The sequence below is a fragment of the Peromyscus leucopus genome, chromosome 7 (assembly GCF_004664715.2).
Source record: "Peromyscus leucopus breed LL Stock chromosome 7, UCI_PerLeu_2.1, whole genome shotgun sequence".
NCBI classification, from domain to species: domain Eukaryota; kingdom Metazoa; phylum Chordata; class Mammalia; order Rodentia; family Cricetidae; genus Peromyscus; species Peromyscus leucopus.
This window is the reverse complement of record NC_051069.1, coordinates 66,227,893-66,253,981: the sequence shown is the minus strand read 5'-3', so window position 1 is coordinate 66,253,981 and position 26,089 is coordinate 66,227,893. Positions and strand designations below refer to the sequence as shown.

Genomic DNA, 26,089 nt, shown 5'->3' with positions numbered 1-26,089 from the left:
TTCATGATGACATTGTTTTTCACTGCTGCGTAATACTCCATTGTGTAAATGTATCACATTTTCTGTGTCCATTCTAGAGGGGCATCTAGGTTGTTTCCAGGTTCTGGCTTACGAAAATGCTGCTGTGAACATAGTTGAGCAAGTGTCCTTGTGGTATGGTTGAGCATCTTTTGGGTATATGATGAAGAGTGGTATTCCAGGGTCTTGAAATAGGTTGATTCCCAATTTTCAGAGATAACCATCATACTAATTTCCAGAGTGGCAGTACAAGAATGTATTCCCACCAGCAGTGGGGGTGTGTTTGTTGCCCTTTCTCCACATCTCCTCCAACATCAGCTGTCATCAGTGTTTTTTATCTTAGCCATTCTGACAGGCATAAGATGGTATTTCAGAGTCATTTTAATTTGTATTTTGCTGCTGCCTAAGGATATTGAACACTTCCTTAAGTATCTTTCAGCCATCTAAGATTCTTCTGTTGAGAATTCTGTTTAGACATGCACCCCATTTTTGAATTGGATTATTTGATATTTTGATGTCTAGTTTCTTGTGTTCTTTATATATTTTGGAGATCAGCTCTCTGTCAGATGTGGGGTTGATAAAGATCTTTTCCCATTCTGTAGGCTGCCGTTTTGTATTATTGAGAGTGTCCTTCACCTTACAGAAGCTTCTCAGTTTCAGTTGTTCTCAGTGTCTGTGCTTCTGGTGTTATATTTAGGCAGTAGTCTCCTGTGACAGTGTGTCCAAGACTACTTCCTACTTTGTCTTCTATCATGTTTAGTGTAACTGGTTTTATAGTGAGGTCTTTGATCCACTTGGATTTGAGTTTTGTGCATGGCGATAGATATAGATCCATTTGCATTCTTCTACATCTAGACATCCAGTTATGCCAGCACCATTTGTTGAAGATGTTTTCTTTTTTTCCATTTTATAATTTTGGCTTATCTATCAAAAATCAGGTGTTCATAGGTGTGCAGATTAATGTCAGGGTCTTCGATTTGATTCCATTGATCAACATGTCTGTTTTTATGCCAGTACCAAGCTGTTTTTATTACTGTAGCTCTATAGTAGAGCTTGAAGTCAGGGATCGTGATGCCTCCAGAGGTTGTTTTATTGTACAGGATTCTTTTGGCTATCCTGACTTTTTTGTTTTTCCATATGAAGTTGAGTATTGTTCTTTCCAGGTATGTGAAGAATTGTGTTGGAATTTTGATGGGGATTGTGTTAAGATTGCCATTTTTACTATGTTGATCCTACCTATGCAAGAGCATGAAGAACTTTCCATTTTCTGATATGTTCTTCAGTTTCTTTCTTCAAAAATGTAAAGTTCTTGTCATACTAGTCTTACTTGTTCGGTTAGAATTACCCTAGGATATTTTATGTCATTTGTTGCTATTATAAAGGGTGTTGGTTCTCTAATTTCTTTCTCAGCCTGTTTATCATTTGTATGTTGGAGGGCTACTGATTTTTTTTTTTTGAGTTAATCTTGTATCCTGCCATATTATTGAAGGTGTTTATCAGCTGTAGTACTTCCCTGGCAGAATTTTTGGGGTCACTTATGTATACTATCATATCGTCTGCATATAGCAAAAGTTTGACTTCTTCCTTTCTAATTTGTATCCCCCCCCCTTTTTTTTTTGCCTTTTGTTGTCTTATTGCTCTAGCTAGAACTTGGAGTACTATATTGAATAGGTATGGACAGCCTTGTCTTGTTCCTGAGTTTGGTGGAATGGCTTTGAGTTTCTCACCATTTAGTTTGATGTTGGCCGTTGGCTTGCTGTAAATTGTCTCTTTTATGTTTAGGTATGTTTCTTGTATCCCTGGTCTCTCCAAGACCTTTATCATGAAGGGGTGTTGGGTTTCACTTTGTTTATATGGTGTATTACATTGACAGATTTTCATATGTTGAACCATCCCTGCATCTCTGTGATGAAGCCTACTTGATCATGGTGGATAATTTCTTTGATGTGTTCTTGGATTCAGTTTGATAATGTTTTATTGATTATTTTTGCATCCATGTTCATGAGGGAGATTGGACTGTAATTCTCTTTACTAGTTGCATCTTTATGTGGTTTGGATATAATAAGAGTATCTGTAGCCTTGTAAGAAGAGTTTGGCAATGTTCCTTCTGTTTCTATTGTTTGGAACAATTTCAGGAGTATTGGTATTATCTCTTCTTTGAAGTTTTGGTAAAATTCTGCAGTGAAAACATCTGGTCCTGGGCTTTTTTTGGTTGGAAGACTTTTGATGACTGCTTTTGTTTCCTTAGGGGTTATAGGTCAATTTAAATTGTTTATCTGATCTGGATTTAATTATGTCCTTTTCTTTTAGATTTTCCAATTTTGTGGAGTACAGGTTTTCAAAGTGTGACCTAATGATTCTTTGGATTTCCTCAGTGTCTGTTATTATGTCTCCCTTTTCATTTCTGATTTTGTTAATTTGGATATTCTCTCTTTGCTTTTTGGTTAATTTGGATAAGGGCTTGTCTAGTTGATTTTCTCAAAGAACCAACTCGTTTCATTGATTCTTTGTATTGTTCTCTTTGTTTCTATTTTATTGTTTACAGCTCTCAATTTGATGATTTCCTGTCATCTACTCCTAGAAGAGTTTGCTTCTTTTTGTTCTATAAATTCATATGTGCTGTTAAGTCACTGTCTCGGATTTCTCCAAATTGTTTATGTAGCCACTAAGTGCTATGAACTTTCCTCTTAGCACTGCTTTCATAATGTCTGTCCCGCAAGTTTGGGTATGTTGTGCATTCATTTTCATTGAATTATAAGAAGTTTTTAATTTCTTTCTTTATTTCTTCCTTGATCCAGTGATGATTCAGTTGAGCATTGTTCAGTTTCCATGAGTTTGTATTCTTCCTGCAATTTGTGTTGTTGAATTCTAAATTTAAGCCATGGTGGTCCTATAAGGTACAGGGGGTGATTCCAAATTTTTTTTTTTATCTGTTGAGATTTGTTTTTGTTACCAAGTATGTGATCAATTTTGGAGAAGGTTCTGTGAGGTGCTGAGAAGAATGTATATTCTTTAGTGTTTGGGTGAAATGTTCTATAGATGTCTGTTAGGTCCATTTGAGTCATAGCATCTGTTAGTTTGCTTATTTCTCTGCTAATTTTCTGTCTGGCAGACCTGTCCAGTTGTGAGAGTGGGGTGTTAAAGTCTCCAACTATTAATATGTGCAGTTTGATATGTGATTTATGCTTTAGTAATGTTTCTTTTATAAATGTAGATGCACTTGTATTGGGGGCATAAATGTTCACAATTGAGACTTCATCTTGATTGATTATTTTCTGTGATGAATATGAAATGTCATTCTCCATCTCTTTTGCTTACTTTTAGTTTGAAGTTTATTTTGTTAGATATTAGGATAGCTATACCAGCTTGTTTCTTAGGTCCACTTGGTTGGAAAATCTTTTCCCAACCCGTAACTCTGAGGTAATGTCTGCCTTTGAAGTTGAGGTATGTTTTTTATATGCAGCAGAAGGATGGATCCTGTTTTCATATTCATTCTGTTAGCCTCTGTCTTTTTTTTTATTATTACTAAGAAATTTTCTATTCATTTTACATACCAACCACAGATGCCCCTCTCCTCCCTCCTCCTGAACCCCAGACTTCCCCTTCAACTTTACCCCCCATTCCTACCTCCAGGGCAAGGTCTCCCATGGGGAGTCAGCAGAACCTGGTACATTCAGTTGAGGCAGGTCCAAGTCCCTCCTCCCTGCACCAAGGCTGCACAAGGTGTCCCACTATAGGCACTAGGTTCCAAAAGGCCAGCTCATGCACCAGGGACAGATCCCGAGCTTATTGCCTTTGGGACCCCTAAACAGTTCAAGCTGAAAACCTGTCTTGCCTATCCAGAGGACCTAGTCCAGTACCATGAGGGCTCCACAGCTATTGCTCCACAGTTCTTGCATTTTCACTAGTTGATTAGCCTTCTCTGTACTTTTCCCCATCATGATCTCGATGTCCTTTGCTCATAGAATCCCTCCTCTCATCATTTGGACTACTGGAGCTCGGCATGGTGCCTGGCTGTGGATCTTTGCATCTGCTTTCATCAGTCACTGGATGAAGGCTCTATGATATTAGTTAGGGTATTCACCCATCCGATCATCAAAGTAGGACAATTCAGGCACCCTCTTGTCTATTGCCAGTAGTCTAAGGTAGGGTCATCCTTGTGGATTCCTGGGAACTTCCCTAGTACTCTGTTTCTCCCTATTTCCACGATGTCTTCATTTATCATTGTATCTCTTTCTTTGCTCTACCACTCTGTCCCTGTTGCAACTTGAATCTCTGGTTCTCCTTTGTTCTCATCCCTCATCCCTTGCCCTCCATTACCCTCCTTCACCCCCAGTTTGTTCATGTAGATCTCATCTACTTCTCCTTTGCTGGGCAATCCATGTGTCCTTCCTAGGTTCTTCCCAGCTAGTTAGCCTCCCTGGATCTGTGGGTTGCAGTCTGCTTATCCTTTGCTTTACATCTGGTATCCACTTATGAGTGAGTACATACCATGTTTGTCCTTCTGAGTCTGGGTTACCTCACTCAGGATGATATTTTCTAGTTCCATCCAATTGCCTTAAAATTTCATGATATCATTGATTTTTACTGCTGAGTAGTATTCCACTGTGTATATATGCCACATTTTCCTTATCCATTCTTTGGTTGAGGGACATCTAGGTTGTTTCCAGCTCTGGCAATTACAAATAATGCTGATATGAACATAGTTGAGCATGTGTCCTTGTGGTATAGTTTAGCATTCCTTGGGTATATGCCCAAGAGTGGTATAGCTGGATCTTGAGGAAGATTGATTTCCAATTTTCTGAGACCGCCATACTGATTTTCAAAGTGGCTGTACAAGTTTAAATTCCCACCAACAGTGGAGGAGTGTTCCCCTTGCTCTACATCCTCTCTAACATAAGCTGTCTTATTCAATGTTTTTGATCTTAACCATTCTGACAGGTGTAAGATGATATCTCAGAGTCATTTTGATTTGCATTTCCCTGATGACTAAGGATGTTGAGCAATTCCTTAAATATCTTTCAGCCATTTGAGATTCTTCTGTTGAGAATTCGTTTAGCTCTGTAGCCCATTTTGTAATTGGATTGTTCAGTATTTTGATGTCTAGTTTCTTTAATTCTTCATATGTTTGAGAGATCAGCCCTCTGTCAGATGTGGGGTTGATGAAGATCTTTTCCCATTCTATAGGCGATCATTTTGTTTTATTGACTGTGTCCTTTGCCCTACCAAAGCTTCTCCGTTTTAGGAGGTCCCATTTATGAATCTTTGCTCTCAGTGTCTGTGCTACTGGTGTTATATTTAGGAAGTGATTTTCGGTGCAATGCATTCAAGACTACTTCCTACTTTCTCTTCTATCAACTTCTGTCAGTTTGAAGAAGTTACTTCTTCTTCAGAGTAACTGGATTTATGTTGAGGTCTTTGATCCACTTAGACTTGAGTTTTGTGCATGGTGACACATATGGATCTATTTGCAGTCTTCTACATGTTGATATCCAGTTATGCCAGCACCATTTGGTGAAGATGCTTTCTTTTTTCTATTGTACAGTTTTGGCTTCTTTATCAAAATTCAGGTGTTCATAGGTGTGCAAATTAATGTCAAGGTCTTCAATTCGATTCCATTGATCCACATGTCGGTTTTTATGCCAGTACCAAGCTGTTTTTATTAATATAGCTCTATAGTAAAGCTTGAAGTCAGGGATCATGATGCCTCTAGAGGTTGGTTTATTGTACAGGATTGTTTTGGCTATCCTGACCTTTTTGTTTTTCCATATGAAGTTGAGTATTGTTCTTTCCAGGTATGTGAAGATTTGTGTTGGGATTTTGATGGGGATTGCATTGAGTCTGTAGATTGCTTTTGGTAAAGATTGCCATTTTTTTCTATGTTAATCCTTCCTATCCATGTGCATGGGAGATCTTTTCATTTTCTTATATCTTCTTCAATTTCTTTCTTCAGAGACTTAAAGTTGTTATCATACAGGTCATTTACTTGTTTAATTAGAGTCACCCCAAGGTATTTAGTATTATTTGTGCCTATTGTAAAGGGTGGTGTTTCTCTGATTTCTTTCTCAGACCATATATCATTTGTATATAGAAGGGCTACTGATTTTTTTTGATTTAATCTTGTATCCTGCCACAGTACTGAAGGAGTTTATCATCTGTAGGAGTTCCCTTGTAGAATTTTTGGGGTCACTTATGTATACTATCATATGATCTGCAAATAGTGAAAGTTTGACTTCTTCCCTTCCAATTTCTATCCCTTTGATCTCCTTTTGCTGTCTTATTGCTCTATCTAGAAATTCAAGCACTATATTGAATAAATATGGGGAGAGTGGACAGCCTTGTCTTGTTCCTGAGTTTAGTGGATTTTGAGTTTCTCTCCTTTTAATTTGATGTTGGCTGTTGTCTTGCTGTAAATTGTCTTTATTATGATTGGGTATGTTCCTTGTATTCCAAGACCTTTATCATGAAGGGTGTTGGATTTTGTCAAAGGCCTTTTCAGCATCTAACGAGATGATCTTGTGCTTTTTTCCTTTCAGTTTGTTTATATGGTATATTACATTGACAGATTTTCGTATGTTGAACCATCCCTCCATCTCTGGGATGAAGCTTACTTGATTATGGTGGATGATCTTTTTGTTATGTTCTTGGATTCAGTTTGCAAATATTTTATTGAGTATTTTTGCATCCATGTTCATGAGGGAGACTGGTCTGTAATTCTCTTTTTGTTGCATCTTTGTGTGGTTTGCCAATCAGAGCAACTGTAGACTCAAAAGGGATTTGGTAACATTCCTTCTGTTTCTATTGTGTAGAACAATTTGAAGAGTATTGGTATTAGCTCTTCTTTGAAAATATGGTAGAATTCTGCATTGAAACGATCTGGTCCTTGGCTTTTTTTGGTTGGAAGACTTTTAATGACTTTTTTTTTTTTAAAGGGTTATTGGTCTATTTAAATTGTTTATCTGATCTTGATTTAACTTTGGTATGTGGTACCTATCCAGAAAATTGTCCATTTCTTCTATATTTTCCAATTTTGTGGAGTACAAGTTTTTGAAGTATGAACTGATGATTCTCTGGATTTCCTCGATGTCTGTTGTTATATCTCCTTTTTTATTTTTGATTTTGTTAATTTGCATGCTGTCTCTCTCTCTGCCTTTTGGCTAATTTGGATAAGGGCTTGTCTATCTTTTTTGATTTTTCTCAAAGAACCAACTCTTTGTTTCATTGATTCTTTATATTGTTCTCTTTGTTTCTGTTTTATTGATTTCAGCCCTCAATTTTATTATTTTCTAGTGTCTATTTTTCCTGGGTGAGTTTGCTTCTTCTTTGTTTGTTTGTTTGTTTGTTTGTTGTTGTTTTAGAGCTTTCAGGTATACTGTTATGTAACTAGTGTGAGATTTCTCGATCTTCTTTATGTGGGCATTTAGTGCTATGAATTTTCCTCTTGGCTCTGCTTTCATAATGTCCCTTAAGTTTGGGTATGTTGTTCATTCATTTTCATTGAATTCAAGGAAATCTTTAATTTTTTTCTTAATTTCTTCCTAGACCCATTGGTGATTCAGTTGGGCATTATTCAGTTTCCATGAGATTGTAGGCTTTATGTAATTTTTGTTGTTGAAGTCTAACTTTAAGCCATGGTGGTCTGATAAAATACAAGAGTTTATTCCAATTTTTTGTATCTGTTGACATTTGCTTTGTGACCGAGTATGTGTTTGATTTTAGAGAAGGTTCCATGGGGTACTGTTAAGAAGGTATATTCTTTTTTGTTAGGGTGGATTGTTCTGTAGATATCTATTAAGTCCATTTGAGTCATAATGTCTGTTAGTTCCCTTATTTCTATGTTAAGTTTCTATCTGCCAGACTTGTCAATTGGTGAGAGAGGGGTATTGAAATATCCCAGTGTGTGTGGATTTGATATGCAATTTAAGCTATAGTAATGTTTCTTTTACAAATGTCAGTGCCCTTGTATTTGGGGCATAAGTGTTCAGAATTGAGACTTCATCTTGGTGGATTTTCTCTGTGATAAATATATAATGTCCTTCCTGATCTCTTTTGCTTGTTTTTAGTTTGAAGTCTGTTTTATTAGTTATTAGGATAGCTTCACCAGCTTGCTTCTTAAAGTCCATTTGATTGGAAATTCTTTCCCCAGCCTTTTCCTCTGAGGTAGTGTCTGTCTTTGAAGTTGAGGTGTGTTTCTTGTATGCAGCAGAAGGATGGATCCTGTTTTCATATCCATTCTGTTAACCTGTGTCTTTTTATAGGTGAATTGAAACCATTGATATTAATGGATATTAATGACCAGTGATTGTTAATCCCTGTTATTTTTTGGTGGTAGTATTATGGGTTTCCCTTCTTTGGTATTATATTAGTTGGTGTGAGATTATCTATTACCTGTGTTTTCATGGGTGTATCTAACTTTCTTAGGTTGGATTTTTCCTTCTTGTGCTTTCTGTAGGGCTGCATTTGTGGATAGGTTTTGTTTAAATCTGGTTTTATTGTGGAATATTTTGTTTACTCTGTCTATGGTGATTGAGAATTTTGCTGGGTATAATAGTCTTGGTTGGCATCCATGGTCTCTTAGTGCCTGCATAACATCTGTCCAGGACCTTCTGGCTTTCAGAGTCTCCATTGAAAAGTCATGTGTCTACCTTTATATGTTACTTGGCCTTTTTCCTTTACACCTCTTAATATTTTTTCTTTATTCTGTATGTTTAGTGGTTTGATTATTATGTGACAAGGGGACTTTTTCTTTGGATCCACTCTATTTGGTGTTCTGTAAGGGTCTTGTATCTTTATAGGTTTTTCCTTCTTTAGGTTGGGGAAGTTTTCTTCTACGATTTTATTGAATGTATTTTCTGTGCCTTTGAGTTGGTATTCTTTTCCTTCTATCCCTTTTATTCTTAGGTTTGGTCTTTTCTTGGTGTCCCAAATTTCCTGGACATTTTGTGTTATGACTTTGTGGGCTTTAGTATTTTCCTTGACTGACGAGACTTATTTCCTCTATCGTATTTTCAATGCCAGAGATTCTCTCTTCCATCTCTTGCATTCTGTTGGTTATGCTTGCATCTGTAGTTCCTGTTCATTTACTCAGATTTTCCATTTCCAGCATTCCTTCAGTTTGTGTCTTCTTTATTGCCTCTATTTCGGTTTTCAAGTCACAAACTGTTTCCTTCACCTGTTTGGTTGCTTTTCCTTCCTTCCTTCCTTCCTTCCTTCCTTCCTTCCTTCCTTCCTTCCTTCCTTCCTCTCTCTCTCTTTCTCTCTTTCTTTTTTCTTGGCTTTCTTTAAGGGATTTATTGATTTCTTCCAAGTTTTTGTCTTTTCCTCAATTTCTTTAAGGAAATTTTTCATTTCCTCTTTAGAGGCCTCTATTGTCTTCTTAAAGTCTTTTTTTTTTTTTTTTTTTTTTTGCTTCTTCTATATTGGGATCCTCAGTTCTTGTTGATGTTGAATCAATAGGTTCTGATAGTGCTGTACTGGTATTCATTTTGTTGACTTTATTTTTGTACTGGTGTCTACTTATCTCTTCCTCTACTTTGTGCAAGCCTTGTCTGTGTCTGAGGGAGCCTCTCTTGGTCCTATGGGAGCTCTTGGTTTAATCGGGGCTCTTAGTCCATTCGGTGCCAATGGACTCTGTGTCTCAGGGAGCAGCTCTTAGTCCAATAGGTACTGGTGGACTCTGTCTCAGGGAGCAGCTATTCCCAATTGGTACAGTGTGGGCTTATGGCTCTGGTGATCACTGGTGTCACAGGGGATGTTTGGCTTGGAGAGGGGGTGGGGAAAGAGGCAGCTGCCTGGTCCTTGGGGCTCCAGTAGACAGAAGGAGGGGCATGGAATGTCCGCCCCTGGGCCTAGGGACTAGAGACCTGGTCTGTCTATTGATATTGACAGATATTAATGACTAGTGCTTGTTAACTCTTGTTATTGGGGATTCGCTGGTGTGAAGTTATCCATTGCCTGTGTTTTAGTGGTTGCAGCTAACTTCCTTGGGTTGAAGTTTTACTTTTAGTACTTTCTGTAGGGCTGTATTTGTGGATGTTTATATGTAGTGTTTAAATCTGGTTTTGTCATGGACTATCTTGTTTTATCTATCTATGGTGATTGAAAGCATTACTGGATGTTGTAGTCAGGGCTGGCATCTGTGGTCTCTTAATTTCTGCAGAACGTCTGTCCAGATCCTTCAAGCTTTCAGAGTTTCCATTGAGAAGTCGGGTATAATTCTGGCAGGTCTGCCTTTATATGTTACTTGAAAGTCAAGGGGACTTTTATTTGGTGTTCTGTAAGCTTCTTGTACCTTCTTAGGCATGTCTTTTTTTAGGTTGGGAAAGTTTTCTTCTATGATTTTGTTGAATATATACTCTTGTGCCTTTGAGCTGAAATTCTTCTCCTCTTTCCATCCCTATTAGTCTTAGGTTTTTTTTTTTTTTTTTTTTTTTTAATGGTATCCCAAATTTCTTGGATGTTTTGTCTTATAAATTTGCTGGATTTAACATTTTCTTTGACTGATGCATCTATTTCCACTACCATGTCCTCAACAATTGAGATTATCTTTTCATTTTCTTGTATTTTGTTGGTTATGCTTGTATCTGTAGTTCCTGTTTGTTTACTCAGATTTTCCATTTTCTGAATTTCCTCAGTTTGTGTTTTCTTTATTACTTTAATTTCAATTTTCAAGTCTTCAACTGTTTCTTTCACCTGTTTGATTGTTTTTTCTTGTGTTTCTTGGTTTTCTTTAAGGGTTTTTTTGATTTCTTCCAATTTTTTGTTTGTGTTTTCCTCCATTTCTTTAAGGGAATTTTTCATTTCTTTTAGAACCTCTGTCATATTGATAAAGTTATTTTTAAGATTTTCTTCTGGATCATCTGTTTTGGGTAGTTCAGATCTTGCTGTTGTAGGATCACTAGGTTCTGGTGGTGCCATATTGCTGTTTATGTTGTTTAATGTGTTCTTACACTACTGTCTTCCTTTAATCTGTACAGGTGGAGCTCCAGGTTGCTCTTCTTCCCAATAGGTGCAGGAGGTGCAGGATCAGGGCCTTACCTCTTTTTAATTAGTATAGGGATGGTGTATGGCTTTGGTAGTTGCTGGTGCTGCAAGAGATGGTTCATGGGGGGCAGGGGAGGAAGCTGCTACCCTATCCCTGGAGTGCCCCCGGGGCCTAGGAGCTAATGAGCTGAGCTGTCCGGTCAGAGATCAGGGCTTTACCTTTTACTAATCGGCACAGGGTTTGGGGTGTGTAAGGCTCTGGTGGTCGCTTGTGCCATAGGGGATGGTTGGTGAGGCCACAGGGGAGGAGCATGATTATTGTTTCTAAAATATCCTTTTATATCTCTTAGTTTTATATTTTGTTTTTCTAAAGAAGTTCTATGTAAGTACTTAAAACAGGACATGAATGGCAGAAAAAAATCTAGAAAATATCTGCTTGTTTTCCTATTATATATAAACCAATGTGCTTATTGTGGTTTCTATTCTAATGGGTGTATTATGTTCCTTTGAGACCATAGAACAGAACGGACCTGAACCATACTATTCTTATTTAACCTTTCATGTTTACAAAAGGGAAAAATGAACCTCAATGAGCTAAATGGCATGTGCAATGTTTGGTGACTTTCCTAGTTCTTGAAGTTCTTGAGTGGTAGACTGCAATATCATAAGCTTCAACTGTTAACTCCCAGGCCAACTTTTTCATTAAACAGTACTCCACTTTAAATGACATATTAAATAACTGTTGATTGCTGCCTACATTAAATTACCTTTGACCAGTTTGCATGCATCATTTATTGGTATTTGGGGATAAGTTTTGTATGCTTTGATCTTCCTTATAATGCATTATATTGACCCCAGCATTCTTTATAAATAAACTCTTGGGACTGGAGAGATGGACCAGCAGTTAAGAGGATTGGGTTTGATTCCCAGCACCACACAGCAGCTCAAAACCATCTGTAACTTCAGACTCAAGGGCATCATCTGTCCTCTCATAGCCTCAAAGAAATACGTGTGGTACACAGACATGCATACAGGCAAATACCATATACATAAAATAGAACAAAAATAAAAAAGGTTACTGAAGGTTTCTCCAGACAGATCTCTCCCACCCTCAGTCCTGTAGCCGCTTATAAAGTGAATATGCAGAGGCTTATATTAATTACAAACTGTATGGCTTATGGCACAGGTTCATTATTAACTAGCTCTTATAACTTAATTCAACCCATTTCTATTAATCTATATTTTGCCAGGTGGCTTTTGTTAATTTAGATATTCTCTGTCTGGCTTTTCGTTAATTTTGCTATGGCTTTGTCAGTCAATTGTCTCAGAGAATAAATTTTTTGTTTCTTTAAATTTTTGTATTATTTTGTTGTTGTTTCTTTCCATTATATTGTTTTCAGTATTGAGTTTGATTTCTTTTTGGTGTTATTCCTTCTTGTTTTGTTTTGTTTTGGTTTGGTTTTTTGAGACAGGGTTTCTCTGTGTAGCTTTGCGCCTTTTCCTGGAACTCACTTGGTAGCCCAGGCTGGCCTCGAACTCACAGAGATCCACCTGCCTGTGCCTCTCGAGTGCTGGGATTAAAGGCGTGTGCCACCACTGCCCGGCCTTTCTTTTTATTCTAGAGATTTCAGATGTGCTGTTAAGTTATTAGCATGAGATATCTCCAATTTTTTATGTAGTCATCTAGTCCTATGAATTAGCCTCTAAGAACAGTCTTAATTGTGTCCCAAAAGTTTGAGTATGTTGTGTTTTCATTTTTATTTGATTCTAGAAAATCTTTACTTTCTTCTTTCTTTATTTCTCTCTTGACCCATTTTTCATTCAATAGAGAGTTGTCCATTTTCCATGAGTTGGTAAAATTTCTGTTGTTTCTGTTGCTGATATTCAGCTTTTATCCATGGTGGTCTGATAGGATTCAAGATGTTATTTCAATTTTCTTGTATCTTTTGAAACTTTCTTTGTGATTGAGTATGTGCTCAGTTTTGGACAAAGTTCCATGAGGTGCTGAGAAGATATTTTCTTTTGTGTTTGGGTGAAATGTTCTGTAAATATTTTTAGGTTTATTTGTTCTATGACATCAGTTAGCTCCAACATTTCTCTGTTTACTTGACTGTCTAGATGACCTGTGTATTGGTATGAATGGGATGTTGAAGATATCCATGATCACTGTGTGAGGGTCACTATGTAATTTAAGCTGTAGTAGTGTTTCCTTAATGAACTTGGGTGCCCTTGTGTTTGGTGCATAGATATTTAGAATTACAATATTCCCTTAGTGAATTTTTTTCTTTGAGTATGTAGTGTCCTGCCCTATCTCTTCTGATTAGTTTTGGTTTAAAATTTATTTGTCAGGTATTAAAATGGGTACTATACTGACTTACTTCTGTGGTCCTTTTGCTTGGAATATCTATTTCTATCCTTTTACCCTGAGGTGATATCTGTTTTTGATTTTAAGGTGGGTTTCTTGAATGTTGCATACAAATGGGTTATGTTTTCAAATCCAGTCTGTTAGTCTGTATTTGATTTGCTGATGTAAGATTATTTATTCCTTGTGTTTTCTTGGATGTGGTTAACCTTTTCAGGTTCAAGTTTTCCCTCTAGCTCCTTCTGTAGGCTGGATTTATAGTTAGAAACTGCTTAAATTTAGTTTTATTATAGAATATCTTTCTTTTCTCATCTATTCTAATAGAAAGTTTTGCTGGGTATAATAGTCTCAGCTGGCTTCTGTGATCTCTTAGAGTCTATTGAACATCTTTTCAAACCCTTCTATGTTTTAGAGTCTCCATTGAAAAATCAGGTGTAATTCTACTAGGTCAGAATTTATATGTTATTTGGTCTTTTTCTCTTGCAGTTTTTAATATTCTTTCTTTTTTCTGTACTTTTAGTGTTTTGATTATTATGTGCTGTGGGGAATCTCTTTCTGGTCTTGTGTATTTGGTGTCTATAAGCTTCTTGTACCGTAATAGACACCCTTTTCTTCAGGTTAGGGAAATTGTCTTCTATGATTTTGTTGAAAAGATTTTCTCTTTCTTTGACGTGGGTTTCTTCTCCTTTATCTATTCCTATTATTTATAGATTTGGTCTTTTCATAGTTCCCTAGATTCCTGAATGTTTTGTTCCTGTATTTTTATTTTAGAGCTGTTATTTCCTTTAACCAAGGAAATAATAATAATAATAATAATAATAAATAATAATAATCTTGTTTTGAGTGCCTGAGATTCTCTCTTCCAACTCTTGTATTCTGTTGGTAAGCTTTACCTCTGAAATCCTGTTTGAGTTCCTAAATTTTTCATTTCCAGTTTTTCCTTAGTTTGGGTTTTCGTGATTGATTCCATTTCTATTTTCATGTCTTGAACTGTTTTCTTTTTTTATTCCACTATTTCTGTTTTCATATAGTTCATTAATGGACTTATTTATGCTCTCTTTTTTTTCATTTTTCTTTATTAAGAAATTTTCTACTCACTCCACATACTATCCACAACCCCTCCCACCTCCCTCCCCATCCCTCAGCCCTCTTTCCAAAGCCACCCCGTAACCCCACATCCCCCAAATTGAGGTCTCCCATGGGGAGTCAGCAGAGCACAGCACATTGAACCTAGGCAGGTCCAAGCCCCTTCCCACTGCACCAAGACTGTGCAAGGTGTCACACCACAGGCACCGGATTCCAGAAGCATGCCCATAGACCAGGGACAGATCCCGATCCCCCTGCCTTGGTGCTCCCCAAACAGTTTGAGCCAAACAATCGTCTTCCGTATCCAGAGGGCCTAGTCCAGTCCCATGGGGGCTCCACAGCCACCAGTCCACAGTTCATGGGCTTCCACTAGTATGGCCGGTCATCTCTGTGTGTCTTCCCATCATGATCTCGTCTCTTTAAGGACCTTGAACTATGTCAGAATAGCTATTTTGAAGTCCTCATCTTGTGCTTCAGCTGTGTTGCATTTTTCAGGGCCTATGCATGTAGGATTGCTAGTTTCTGGTGGAGACTTATTGTCCTGGCTGTTACTGATTGGGTTTTTACACTGGCCTCTAGTCATCTAGGTTTGAAATTCTACTACTGAGCTAAATCTCCAACCCCTTATAATGCTATGTACTGATATATGGCCTTGTCTTTGATTGGGTAGGTATATGTTCCCCTCTTTTTCTGAAGGGAATGTGGTAGCTGTGGGTTGCCTGGGAAAGAATGTTTTTGAGATCCTGCCAGATATGGCCAATGGGGTTTCTGGGTATAATATGTTTTGGTATTGGGAGCTGACAAGCTTGAAGGGAGATGGGCTTAGAAGTAGGTGGGTTGGAGGTTTGCTGAGAGGTTCCACAAGTTGGAGGAAATCTAGGTGGGCCAAAAAGATCTGCATAGACCTTTAGGAATGGTGGTAGAGTGGAAGGAGATGCTGCAGCAGGTGGTCTGATACAAAGCTAGGAATGAGACTAGGGGCTTGAAATTGGAGAACAGGAGGGAGAGTAAAGATCTCCTGCCTCATTAACTGCCCATGTGGCAGGTGGGTTTCCAGGGAGAGTCTGACTTGGTCATTGGTGACTGAGACTGAGGGGTGGAGTGGTGAAAGAAGGTTGATTCCCTGGTTGATGTGGCCAGTGGGTGTCCAGGGTTTGCCTGCAGTAGTTGCTGGCTGAGATTTGATTATCATTTTGCCTTGAGAGCAGAGTCATAAGCTTGGATGCTTTTGTGGACATTGGGCTTCAGTTCATTTTCCTCTGTTGATAATCCTGTGAAGAGAAACTATGACCACAGAAACTCTTATAATGGAAAACATTTAATGGGGATGGCTCATAGTTTCAAAAGTTTAGTCCATTATCATCATGGTGGAGAGCATGGTGGTCTGCAGGCAGACATGGTACTGGAGAAGGAGCTGAAAGTTCTACACCAAGATCAGCAGCATCAGCAGAAAGTGGTCTTTCTCACTGGGTGTGGCTTGAGCATTTGAGACCTCAAAACCTGGCCCCAAGTGATACACTTCTTCCAACAAAGCCACACCTACTCCAAGACCACACCTCCTAATAGTGCCACACCCTATGAGCTTACAGGGGCCTTTTTTATTCCACTCCATCACCATAAGCTCATAACAATATCATCATGCCAAATTCATTTAGTCCAACTTCAAAAGACCCCATAGTCTGTAACAGTTTCAAACTTGTTTAAAAGTCCAAAGTTCAAAGTCTTTTTTGAGACTCATGCAATCTCTTAACTTTAACCCCTGTAAAATCAAAAGGAAAAAAGATCACATACATCCAACATATAATAGTACAAGATATACATTACCATTCTAAAATGGAGGAAAGGGAGCACAATGAGAAAATGCTGGACCAAAACAAAACTGAAAACTAGTTGGGCAAACTCTAAATTCTACATCTCCATGTCTGATGTCCAAACTTTCTTCAGAGCTCCATCTTTTTCATCTTTGTTGACTATAACTTCTTTCTTTTGGGCAGGTTCCACTCCCTGTTAGTAGCACTCCTGGGCAGATGTCCTTTCTGACACTCAACTGGTAGCTGGGTAGTGGCGTGTGGATTGTAGGGACAATGAAGAGGACAGATAAGAATCAAGAGGACTGCCAGTCAATACTGGACAGTCCCTTGTTTATTTCACAGCCAGCTTATATACAGTTTTGAAGGACAGAGGTAGAACAATGCACGCACAGGCATTCAACCACTATGTATCTTGCCTTGCGTCAAGGAGCAGGGAGTGTCATTTTCTATCTTGATGTACTTCCAGCTGGCATCAGCAGCTTGCATCTAGCTAGATAGTGTGTTCCTTCCTGTGGGCTAATCAGGACTTTCTCACAGCCCTGGAGCAAGCAAGTGTGAACTCTGTTGACTCAGAATAGACTTCAGAATCAAACGGGGAAACTGAGTCAGTTGTGGGCTTCCACAGTGTCCCACAGCTCTGGCATCTCTTAACATCTTGGGGTCTCCAAGGCAGTCCATGCTTCACCTTCACAACTTCACACTCTCTAGGCCTTCATTCAGGTACATGCCTGATACATGCCTGGCCTCAGAGGCAGATTCCATAACCCCTTTCTTCTATCCTTGACTCAAAAGCTAGAAACATGTGGCTGAAGGTGCCAAGTTATGCTTCTTCCTAGGGCTGGAACATGGCCCCAGTGTACAATTACATCTTCACCAGCTTTCTATTTTCTATAGTTTCCTTCACTGCCTAAGCTTGGCTGTTTTGAAACTTGCTCTGCAGACCAGGCTGGCCTCAGGTTCAGAGATCTGCCTGCCTCTGCCTCTGGAGTGCTGGGATTAAAGGCGTGTACCACCACACCCACCTCCGAGCTTTTTTTTTTTTTTTTTTAATTTTACAATACAATTCAGTTCTACATATCAGCCATGGATTCCCTTGTTCTCCCCCCTCTCGCCCTCTCCTCTTTCCCTCAGCCCACCCCCCATTCCCACCTCCTCCAGGGCAAAGCATCCCCCAGGACTGAGATCAACCTGGTAGACTCAGTCCAGGCAGGTCCAGTCCCTTCCTCCCAGGCCGAGCCAAGCGACCCTGCATAAAGCCCCAGGTTTCAAACAGCCAACTCATGCAATGAGCACAGGACCTGGTCCCACTGCCTGGATGCCTCCCAAACAGATCAAGCCAATCAACTGCCTCACCCATTCAGAGGGCCTGATCCAGTTGGGGGCTCCTCAGCCATTGGATCAAATCCAGCTACTCTGAACCTGCTAGAAGAGAAAGTAGGAAGCAGTCTTGAACACATTGGCATAGGAGATCACTTCCTAAATATAACACCAGTAGCACAGACACTGAGAGAAACAATCAGTCAATGGAACCTCTTGAAACTGAGAAGCTTTTGTAGAGCAAAGGATACGGTCAACAAGGCAAATCGACAGCCTACAGAATGGGAAAAGGTCTTCACCAACCCTACATCTGACAGAGGACTGATATCCAGAATATATAAGGAACTCAAGAAATTAGACATCAAAACGACCAGCAGTCCAATTAAGAAACGGGCTATAGAACTAAACAGAGAATTCTCAACAGAGGAAACTCAAATGGCTGAAAGACAGACATTTAAGGAATTGCTCAACATCACCTCCAAGCTTTTCTTTAATTCCTTTTTAGGTAGAAGTTGGTAGCTTAGCTGTGTGGGGTCTTGCCCTAAGGTCACCACTCCCTCTATTCCATTTAACCCCTGACTTTTCTTTAATCTGTTTGTGTCTGAACACAGGATTCAGCTCTATTCTACTTCCTGGTACCTCTTTTCTCCTTGATCTGTATATTTTATATTTTTCCTTGCTCCTCTTGCTCCTTTTCATTGTAGACTGAATTTCACATAAGTATGAACACTAATAACCCCAGAAGAGAAACAATACTAGGCTGTTTTGAAATTTCCTCTGCTAAAGCAGTTAATCCAGAACTCTTCAAGTTAGCCTTCACGCAGACTTTTCAGACAAGGGCAAAAAGCAGCTACATTCTAAACTAAAATATCACAAGAATGGTATCGAGGCCACATACTGATATTCTTCTCCTTTGAAACCTTTTGAGTCAGTACCTCACAGTTCAAATCACCTTCAGCACCACTGTCTATCATCCTCCTACTGGTATGCCCATTAAGCAGTGCTTAAAGTATTCTGCTGCTTTTTAACCCAAATTACCAAAGTTCAAATTCCTCCAGACAAAAACATGGTTAGGCCTATCACAGCAATACCTGAGTCCCTGGTACCAACTTCTGTTTTAGTTAGGGTTTCTGTTGCTGTGAAGAGACACAATGACCACTCAGAGGATGATAGGGTTGTAGCCATCTTAGAGAAGGGTCAGACAGGGGGCAGCAGGCCCTTGGACAAATTATTGTAAAAAAAACAAAAACAAAAAACAAAAAACAAAACTTGCCCCTCTGCCCCTAGACCCAGACAATTCGGAGCTGCATAAAATCAAGTTCCAGACACTTCCTGCCATAACCTAAAGGATATGATATAACATAACTGGCATAATAAACAAAGTACCATCCTATGGGTTTACTGCTGTTGTAGATTGTATACCATAGCTGTCAGAGGGAATGAGTTTCCTGCAGATAAAAATGGAATGTCTAACTATCAGAGGAAATGTGTCTACTGGTAACATAGATGCAATAACATAAATTGCTAGAGGATATGGCAATTTTTTTGCAGCTGCAACTCTCCATTCTGTTTAAACCAAGCATCTCTAACCTGAAGTAAGCACCAATCTTGAGGTTGTAACTATATAGAGTTGGAATTCCCCTAGACCCCCCTGTTACAATATGTCGCATGGGGGTCCCCAGCTGGCCGGACCAGGGTATCCCATTAGTGCAGGGAAACATGGCAGGCAGAGGTGTGTGGAACAGTCACTCACGCCAAGCACTGCATCCACATGGAGAGAGTTTATTATAATAGAGAGATGAAGAGAAAGATGGAAAAGAGGGAGACAGAAGGGAGGGAAAATGAAGGCGTATACACCTCATGGGAATGGAGGGGGGAGTGCGTGGGAGAGAGAGAGAGGAAGAGGAGGGGTTTTTCCTTAAAATGAGGCTTTCATGCCTGGATACAGGGTGGTCCCTTGGTGGTCTTTGGAGACATCAGACCTTTGGGTGCAACAACCAAGGCAACTCTCATAAAGGAAACTATTTAACTGAGGTTGGCTTCTAGTTTCAGAGATTTAGTCGATTATTGTCTTGGCAGGACACATGACAGCTTGCAGACAGACATGGTGCTGGAGAAGGAGCTGAGAGTTCTATGTCCAGATCAGCAGATAGCAGAAGTGAATGTCACACTAGAACTGGCTTGAACATTTAAGATCTCCAAGCTTGCCCCTAGCAATGCGTTTCCTCCAACAAAGCCACACCTACTCCATTAAGGCCACACTTCCTAATAGAGTCACCACCTATACACTTATGGAGGTCATTTTTATTTAAACTACATGCTTCTTGTAAGAATTGTCAGATCCAGCCAACTAGGGTAGCTGAGTTGGGCATGAGGCTGAGGAAAAAACAGAGACAGAAGAATAGACGGAGACAGAAAATCAATGTTGGGAGGGCTTTTGGTCAATACCAAGCAAGCCCTGAGTTTATTTCACAGCCAGATTGTATACAAACTGAAAGGCAAAAGTAGAACAAAGCACAACACAGGCAGTCTACCTTATCCTTGAATCAAGCAACAGGCTGTTTCATGATCTCAAACATGTGCCACCTGGTGACATCAGCACCCTGCCTAGAATTGAACATTAGCTAGATAACATTCTTTCTCACAAGCTAATCAGGACTTTCTCCCAGCCCCTGTACTTTTCCTAGGAACTTTATCAGAGCTTTCTCACAGCTTCTGAAGAGACTAGAGAAAGCAAACTTTGAACTCTTTTGGGTCAGAGTAGACATCAGATTCAAACTGAGTCCCTGTGGGAAACTGAGTCATTGTGGGCTCCCACAAAGAATTTGAAAGTTTTAGGTATTTTTTTAGATTTATTACTTTTATGCAGTGTTTTGCCAACATGGATGTAGTGTGCCTCATGCCTACAGAGGTCACAGGAAGGTATAGCATACCCTCGAATGTGAGGTACAGATGGTTGTGAGCTACAGTGTGGATTCTGGAATCAGAACCTATGATTCCAACCTACGTCCAAGAGCAGCCAATGCTCTTAAGCTCAGAACCACCTATCCAGCCCCAGGGTTTAGAGTTTATGCTTATATTTTTGTTTAATTTTGAATTCATTTTTGTGTATGGTGTAAGATAAAATTCCAAATTTATTTATTTTACATGTCGATATTGGGCTCCTAAAAACAATTTTTCAAAAATATTGCATCTAAAATTGGAATTCGTTTTCCCCTCCTTTTTGTTAACATTTGCAATTGACATACAGAGTAATGGGTTTCATTATGGCATTTTTCATACACATATGTCATTATACTTTGTGTTCATTCTCTTCCCATACTGCCTTCTCCTATGCCCCTGTTGCTTTGTACTGCTCTGCTGGTTCCTTTTCTCTCCTCAGATAGCTGTACTTTCTACTTTATTACATGTGTTCCATATGTTCCTCTCCCTTAAGAGACATTTCTCCCCTCTCTGGTCTCCTTTTAGTCTTATGACTTACACACACACACACACACACACACACACACTTTTAAATCTAAGTGCTCTTTATAAGAGAAAACAATCAGTGTCTTTCTGACTCTTGCTTATTGCATTTAACATGATCTTCAGTTGTATTTACTTTCTTGTAAATGTCATGATTTCATTTTTCTTCACAGCTGTAATAAATTCCATTGATAAAACCATTTATTTAAAACTATCATTTTCACACTGAATAATTTTGGTACTGTTATCCGAAATCATTTGGCCATGTATACATGTATTTGATCGACCATGTATGTGTGTTTTAATTTCTGGGCTCCATATTCTGCCCCATTGGTCTATGCGTATGTGTTTGTGCCATTACTGCATTTTTTAATTCCTGTAGTTTATAGCAAGTTTTAACATCAACAAATGTAAGATCTCCATACCTGCACTTTTGTGTTTCAGGATTACTTTACCTATTTGTGTCCATTGAGAATCCATGGGATTTGTAGGATGGTAATTTGTTGTTGGTTGTTTTTTTGTTTGTTTGTGTTGACACAGAGCCTCAATGTGTATCCCAGTCTGGGAGTCCTTAAGCTGTGAGTTCTTTTGTCTATTATCAGAACAAGGCAGATTTCATTTTTCATGTGTTGTGCTTTTACTGAAATGTCATTGACCTTTTAATAAAGACTTCATTGTATTTGTATGGTACCTTGTGTAGTGTGAAAATCTTTCTTTTAAGTTTTATACTCAATTTTGCATGTTTTTCTGATATTTGCCATATAGAGGTTCTCCAAGTTTTAAGATGTATGGTGTACTGTTTTAAATTGTAATGTAGTTGTCTTCCTTTAATGTTTTGTCTAAACTATATTTTCCTACCGTTTTCCTTTTTTAACTACACTTCTCTAATACTTCAGTGGCTTTTCCTTCTTAAGTATAAGATATTTTATAACTGTTAATACTCATTTAAATGTTGTTTATTGATGCCAAATATGGCAGTATTATAGGCATAAAGTTGTAGAAGAAGCATATATGACTGAAAAGAATATTTTCAAGCACACCCAAAGATAATAGGAAGAAGTCCAGATTCAATGTGTAGGAGGAGGGCATCATAAATGCTGTTCTCAGATAAGTGGAACCATGTTTCAGTTCTGTTGGTGAAAAATCCTCACTTGCTAGTCTATATCAGAATCAGTTCAAAAACCAGAAATAAAGTAGAGAAAATTGGCAGCATGTACATAACTTTTATAAGGCATGGAAGTACTGTCTTTCATATACAGAAAATAAATATCTTATTTAATAATATATGAACTGTGCACTATATTTAATAGGGACATGATTTTATATATGGAAACATATAGTCTATTGTTTTAGTATACTGCAGATAAAACAAACCCCCACTAAGTCTCTACTCCTTTTAGTAAAATAACTTCGTACTGTTTGGTTTATTTATTCTAGAAGAAATTTCATTTTCTTCTAACTCTTCTGTTTTGTAAAATATATTTATAGTATGTTGATGATATACTTTAGAGATTGGGTTCTTGAGGGGAAGAATCTCATATATATATGCCAGGCACCCTTTAGCTCAGTTGTTAGACAAATGTGGCTACATGTTTTGGTCCACACCTGTAATCTCAGTAATTAGAAGGCTCAGACAAGAGGATCAGGAGTTCAAGAACAGCTTGAGCTACACAGTGAGACTCTTACAAAAGCAAGAAAAATGTGTTCCTTGTTGTCTTGGAACTTCGCAGTGATTCCAAAGACATTTCTGATTACATTCTAGAGTCTTTAGAGTGATTGATAATTCTTAATAGCCCAGAATGTCATCTGTCTTGGTGAACATTCTGCACATTTGGAAAACCATTCACTCTCTTGCCAAATGAGACTTCTGTCAGTGTTAATTAGATCATATTGGTTCATAGCCTATTAAAGTCTCCATTGTGTCTCTTGATTCTTTACTTATCCCAGCAATTATAAAGTGATGTTTAAATCTCTAAGTTGTGTATTATATTTCTCCTGCAGTACCATTGAATTTTCGCATTGTGTATTTTGAAATTCTGTTACTAGGCACATGAATTTTAGGAATTTTGTGTTTTGAAGTAGCTTTTTTCTTTTTCTTTGAGACTGGTTCTCACCATGTAACCCAGGCTGACTTGAAACTCACTGTGTTGGTCAGGTTATCCTTGAACTCAGAGATCCACCTGCCTCTGCTTTCCATGAGCTAGAATTAAAGCATTAGTGACCAGCATTTTTTATCTTTTATAATCTTTAATTAGAAATATCCTTTTACGGCCGGGCGTTGTTGGCGCACGCCTTTAATCCCAGCACTTGGGAGGCAGAGCCAGGCGGATCTCTGTGAGTTCGAGGCCAGCCTGGGCTACCAAGTGAGCTCCAGGAAAGGCGCAAAGCTACACAGAGAAACCCTGTCTCGAAAAACCAAAAAAAAAAAAAAGAAATATCCTTTTACTTACTATTCGGTCTTTAACTTGTTTCTAAAGTTCTGCTAAGATCCAAGTATCTTGTTATTGCCTTATATTTGGTGATTTTTCAAGTAATTTTTTGAGGGTGGGGGTGGGGAGAGGCTAGTAGATTGAGTAGAAACTAATTTAGGAAAAGGAAAAACAAGCCAATGAATACTTAACACTGTAGTCATTATGAGATTGATGGTAATATTTCTGAGGGGCTTGAATATGGGAGGAAATTTCTTTCTGGGGGTAACAACTGACTCTAAACAGTTGAAACATAAAAAATGGGGAGTATTCATCAGAGAGCATGTGCAAGTTGAAAAGCAGCAGTGCCTTGGAAGGCTAATTGCTAGAATATAGAGAGTGAATAGGTGTGGCCAGATGTGTTAGGAGAGGTTATTGATGCTAGATTATGAAACGCTTTGTTATGAGAACTGGTGCTTTACAATATGAGTCTTTACCTTGTACCAGCATGTGTTGTAAGTATAACCTAAGAAGACAGATAATATTGTGATCATTGTAAAAAAAAAAAGGAATTGAAAGAGTACAGAAATACTTTATAGCTAGCTCAAGGTTAAATAGTTAAGAGATAGAATTTTACTATGGTTATTTTGGCAGCTTCTAATTGCTACGTGTGTGTGTGTGTGTGTGTGTGTGTGTGTGTGTGAACATTTTCTAGGCTATAGCAGAGTTTGTATTTGGCCTTGTACACAATATAGTGCTCTTTAGGAATTTTATATAAGGACATAAAATTTGTGTTTTTTGTCTGTCAAATGTTGGGAAAAGGTTAGAGAAGTAGAGAACAAGCAGAGCAATAATGAATTTTTATATATTGTTTATGCTGAGTTTTCAAGTAGCTTAACCTGCATTTTTGTTTCCTTTCAGCTTAAATGAACATAATGGTTTCCATATCATAGTAGTAGAAAAGTAATTAAATGGTGTGAATTAGTAAAGATTCATTGACTTTAGCTGTGATGTTTTTGGTGGCCTCAGTAATGACAGATGGGTTAGTTTTTTTTTTTTTTTTTTTTTTTTAACCTCAAGCTTAATTCTCAACATTAAAAAAAAATTGCAGGTTGTATCATATTGCTTACTGATAGGACTTTAGGATGCCATTTTATTCAATGAAATATTAACTACCACCTCTGTCTTCTGCTATTATTATTTTGACTTTTCAGTTCATGGGAAAACCAGATGGAGACCATTATACTCTGGATGACATGTTTGTCTCCAAAGCAGCTGAAAAAGAACATCTTGGTGAAAAGGAAGAGAGTCAGAGGAGGAAAGCAATTGCAGAGCACCAGAGTCTTGCCACACAGATGGCCAAGTGTCTGTACTGTTTTGACAGCTCTCAGTTCCCCAAGCACCTTATTGTTGCCATCGGTGTGAAGGTAAGAAATAAAACATTCATACAAGGTAAAGGTCAGTTCGTATATACAGATTTTTCTAGCTCTTCAGATTTTTAGAAAATTTTTAAAAGTTTTTACTTACACCGGGCGGTGGTGGCGCACGCCTTTAATCCCAGCACTCGGGAGGCAGAGCCAGGCGGATCTCTGTGAGTTCGAGGCCAGCCTGGACTACCAAGTGAGTTCCAGGAAAGGCGCAAAGCTACACAGAGAAACCCTGTCTCGAAAAACCAAAAAAAAAAAAAGTTTTTACTTACTCTAATTTTTCAGATGTTTTTGTTCTCTAAGTTACCATAGTTCTTCGGGTTTTTTGATAGACCACATATCAGTATTTCATTGTTTCCACCCCATGTTGTGGGTGACTCTGTTCTGTTAAGAATCAAATTCTGGCTAATCTAATAATTGAATTGAATTCAGCATTAAAATCTCCCCTCAGAGTCTTAGTCTAAAGTAGCTTTCATTTCTTTACTTACTTCCTCATAGACTATATTTGATTTCTCATAGACTGTATCAGAGTTTGAAAACCTATTGAAGTTACTTTGTCTTATTGATTAGGTTTTTCCCTAAGTATTTCAGCTTCAGGAATGCAGAAATAACCTTTGCTCACCATTGTATTCCAAGCATCTTATCTTCATAGTGTGTCAGAGTCAGTTATTCAATAAATTTGTGTTGATGACTATATTACATTGTGCAATTAGTTTGTGGATGTGATAGATGTAACACTAATCTTAAAAGGTCTTATAATAAAAAACCCAAAGCCCTATATTCCGGGGGGGTGGGGGGGTGGGGGTGGGGCTGAAAAATCAGAGAAGGAGAACAGCTACTAGCTTACCTCTACAAAATCCTCAGCCTAATCTTTAGAGAGTAAGTTCCTGTGTCCTCACGCCTTATATACATTTCTGGGTCCTGCCATATTACTTCTTGGAATTAAAGGCATGTGTCACCACTGCCAGGTTCTGTTTCTCTCATGTAGCCCAGTGTAGCCTTGAACTCACAGAGATCCAGACGAATCCCTGTCTTCCGAGTGATAGGATTAAATAAAGGTCTGTGCTACCACTGCCTGACCTCTATGTCTAATTTAGTGGCTGGTGCTCGCTTCAGCAGCACATATACTAATTTAGTGGCTGGCTCTGTCCTCTGATCCCCAGGTAAGCTTTATTGGGGTACATAGTATATCACCACAGATAGGTGTCAAAT

At 38.5% G+C, this 26,089-nt stretch overlaps 1 protein-coding gene across 1 annotated transcript in view; it reads left to right on the top strand.

The window, feature by feature from the left end:
• The window catches only part of Cwf19l2 (CWF19 like cell cycle control factor 2), a 92,046-nt gene that overhangs the window by 47,264 nt on the left and 18,693 nt on the right, over positions 1–26,089 (top strand). The window contains 1 exon segment of the mRNA XM_028893013.2: positions 24,665–24,877. Coding sequence (XP_028748846.1) covers positions 24,665–24,877 — 213 coding nt within the window.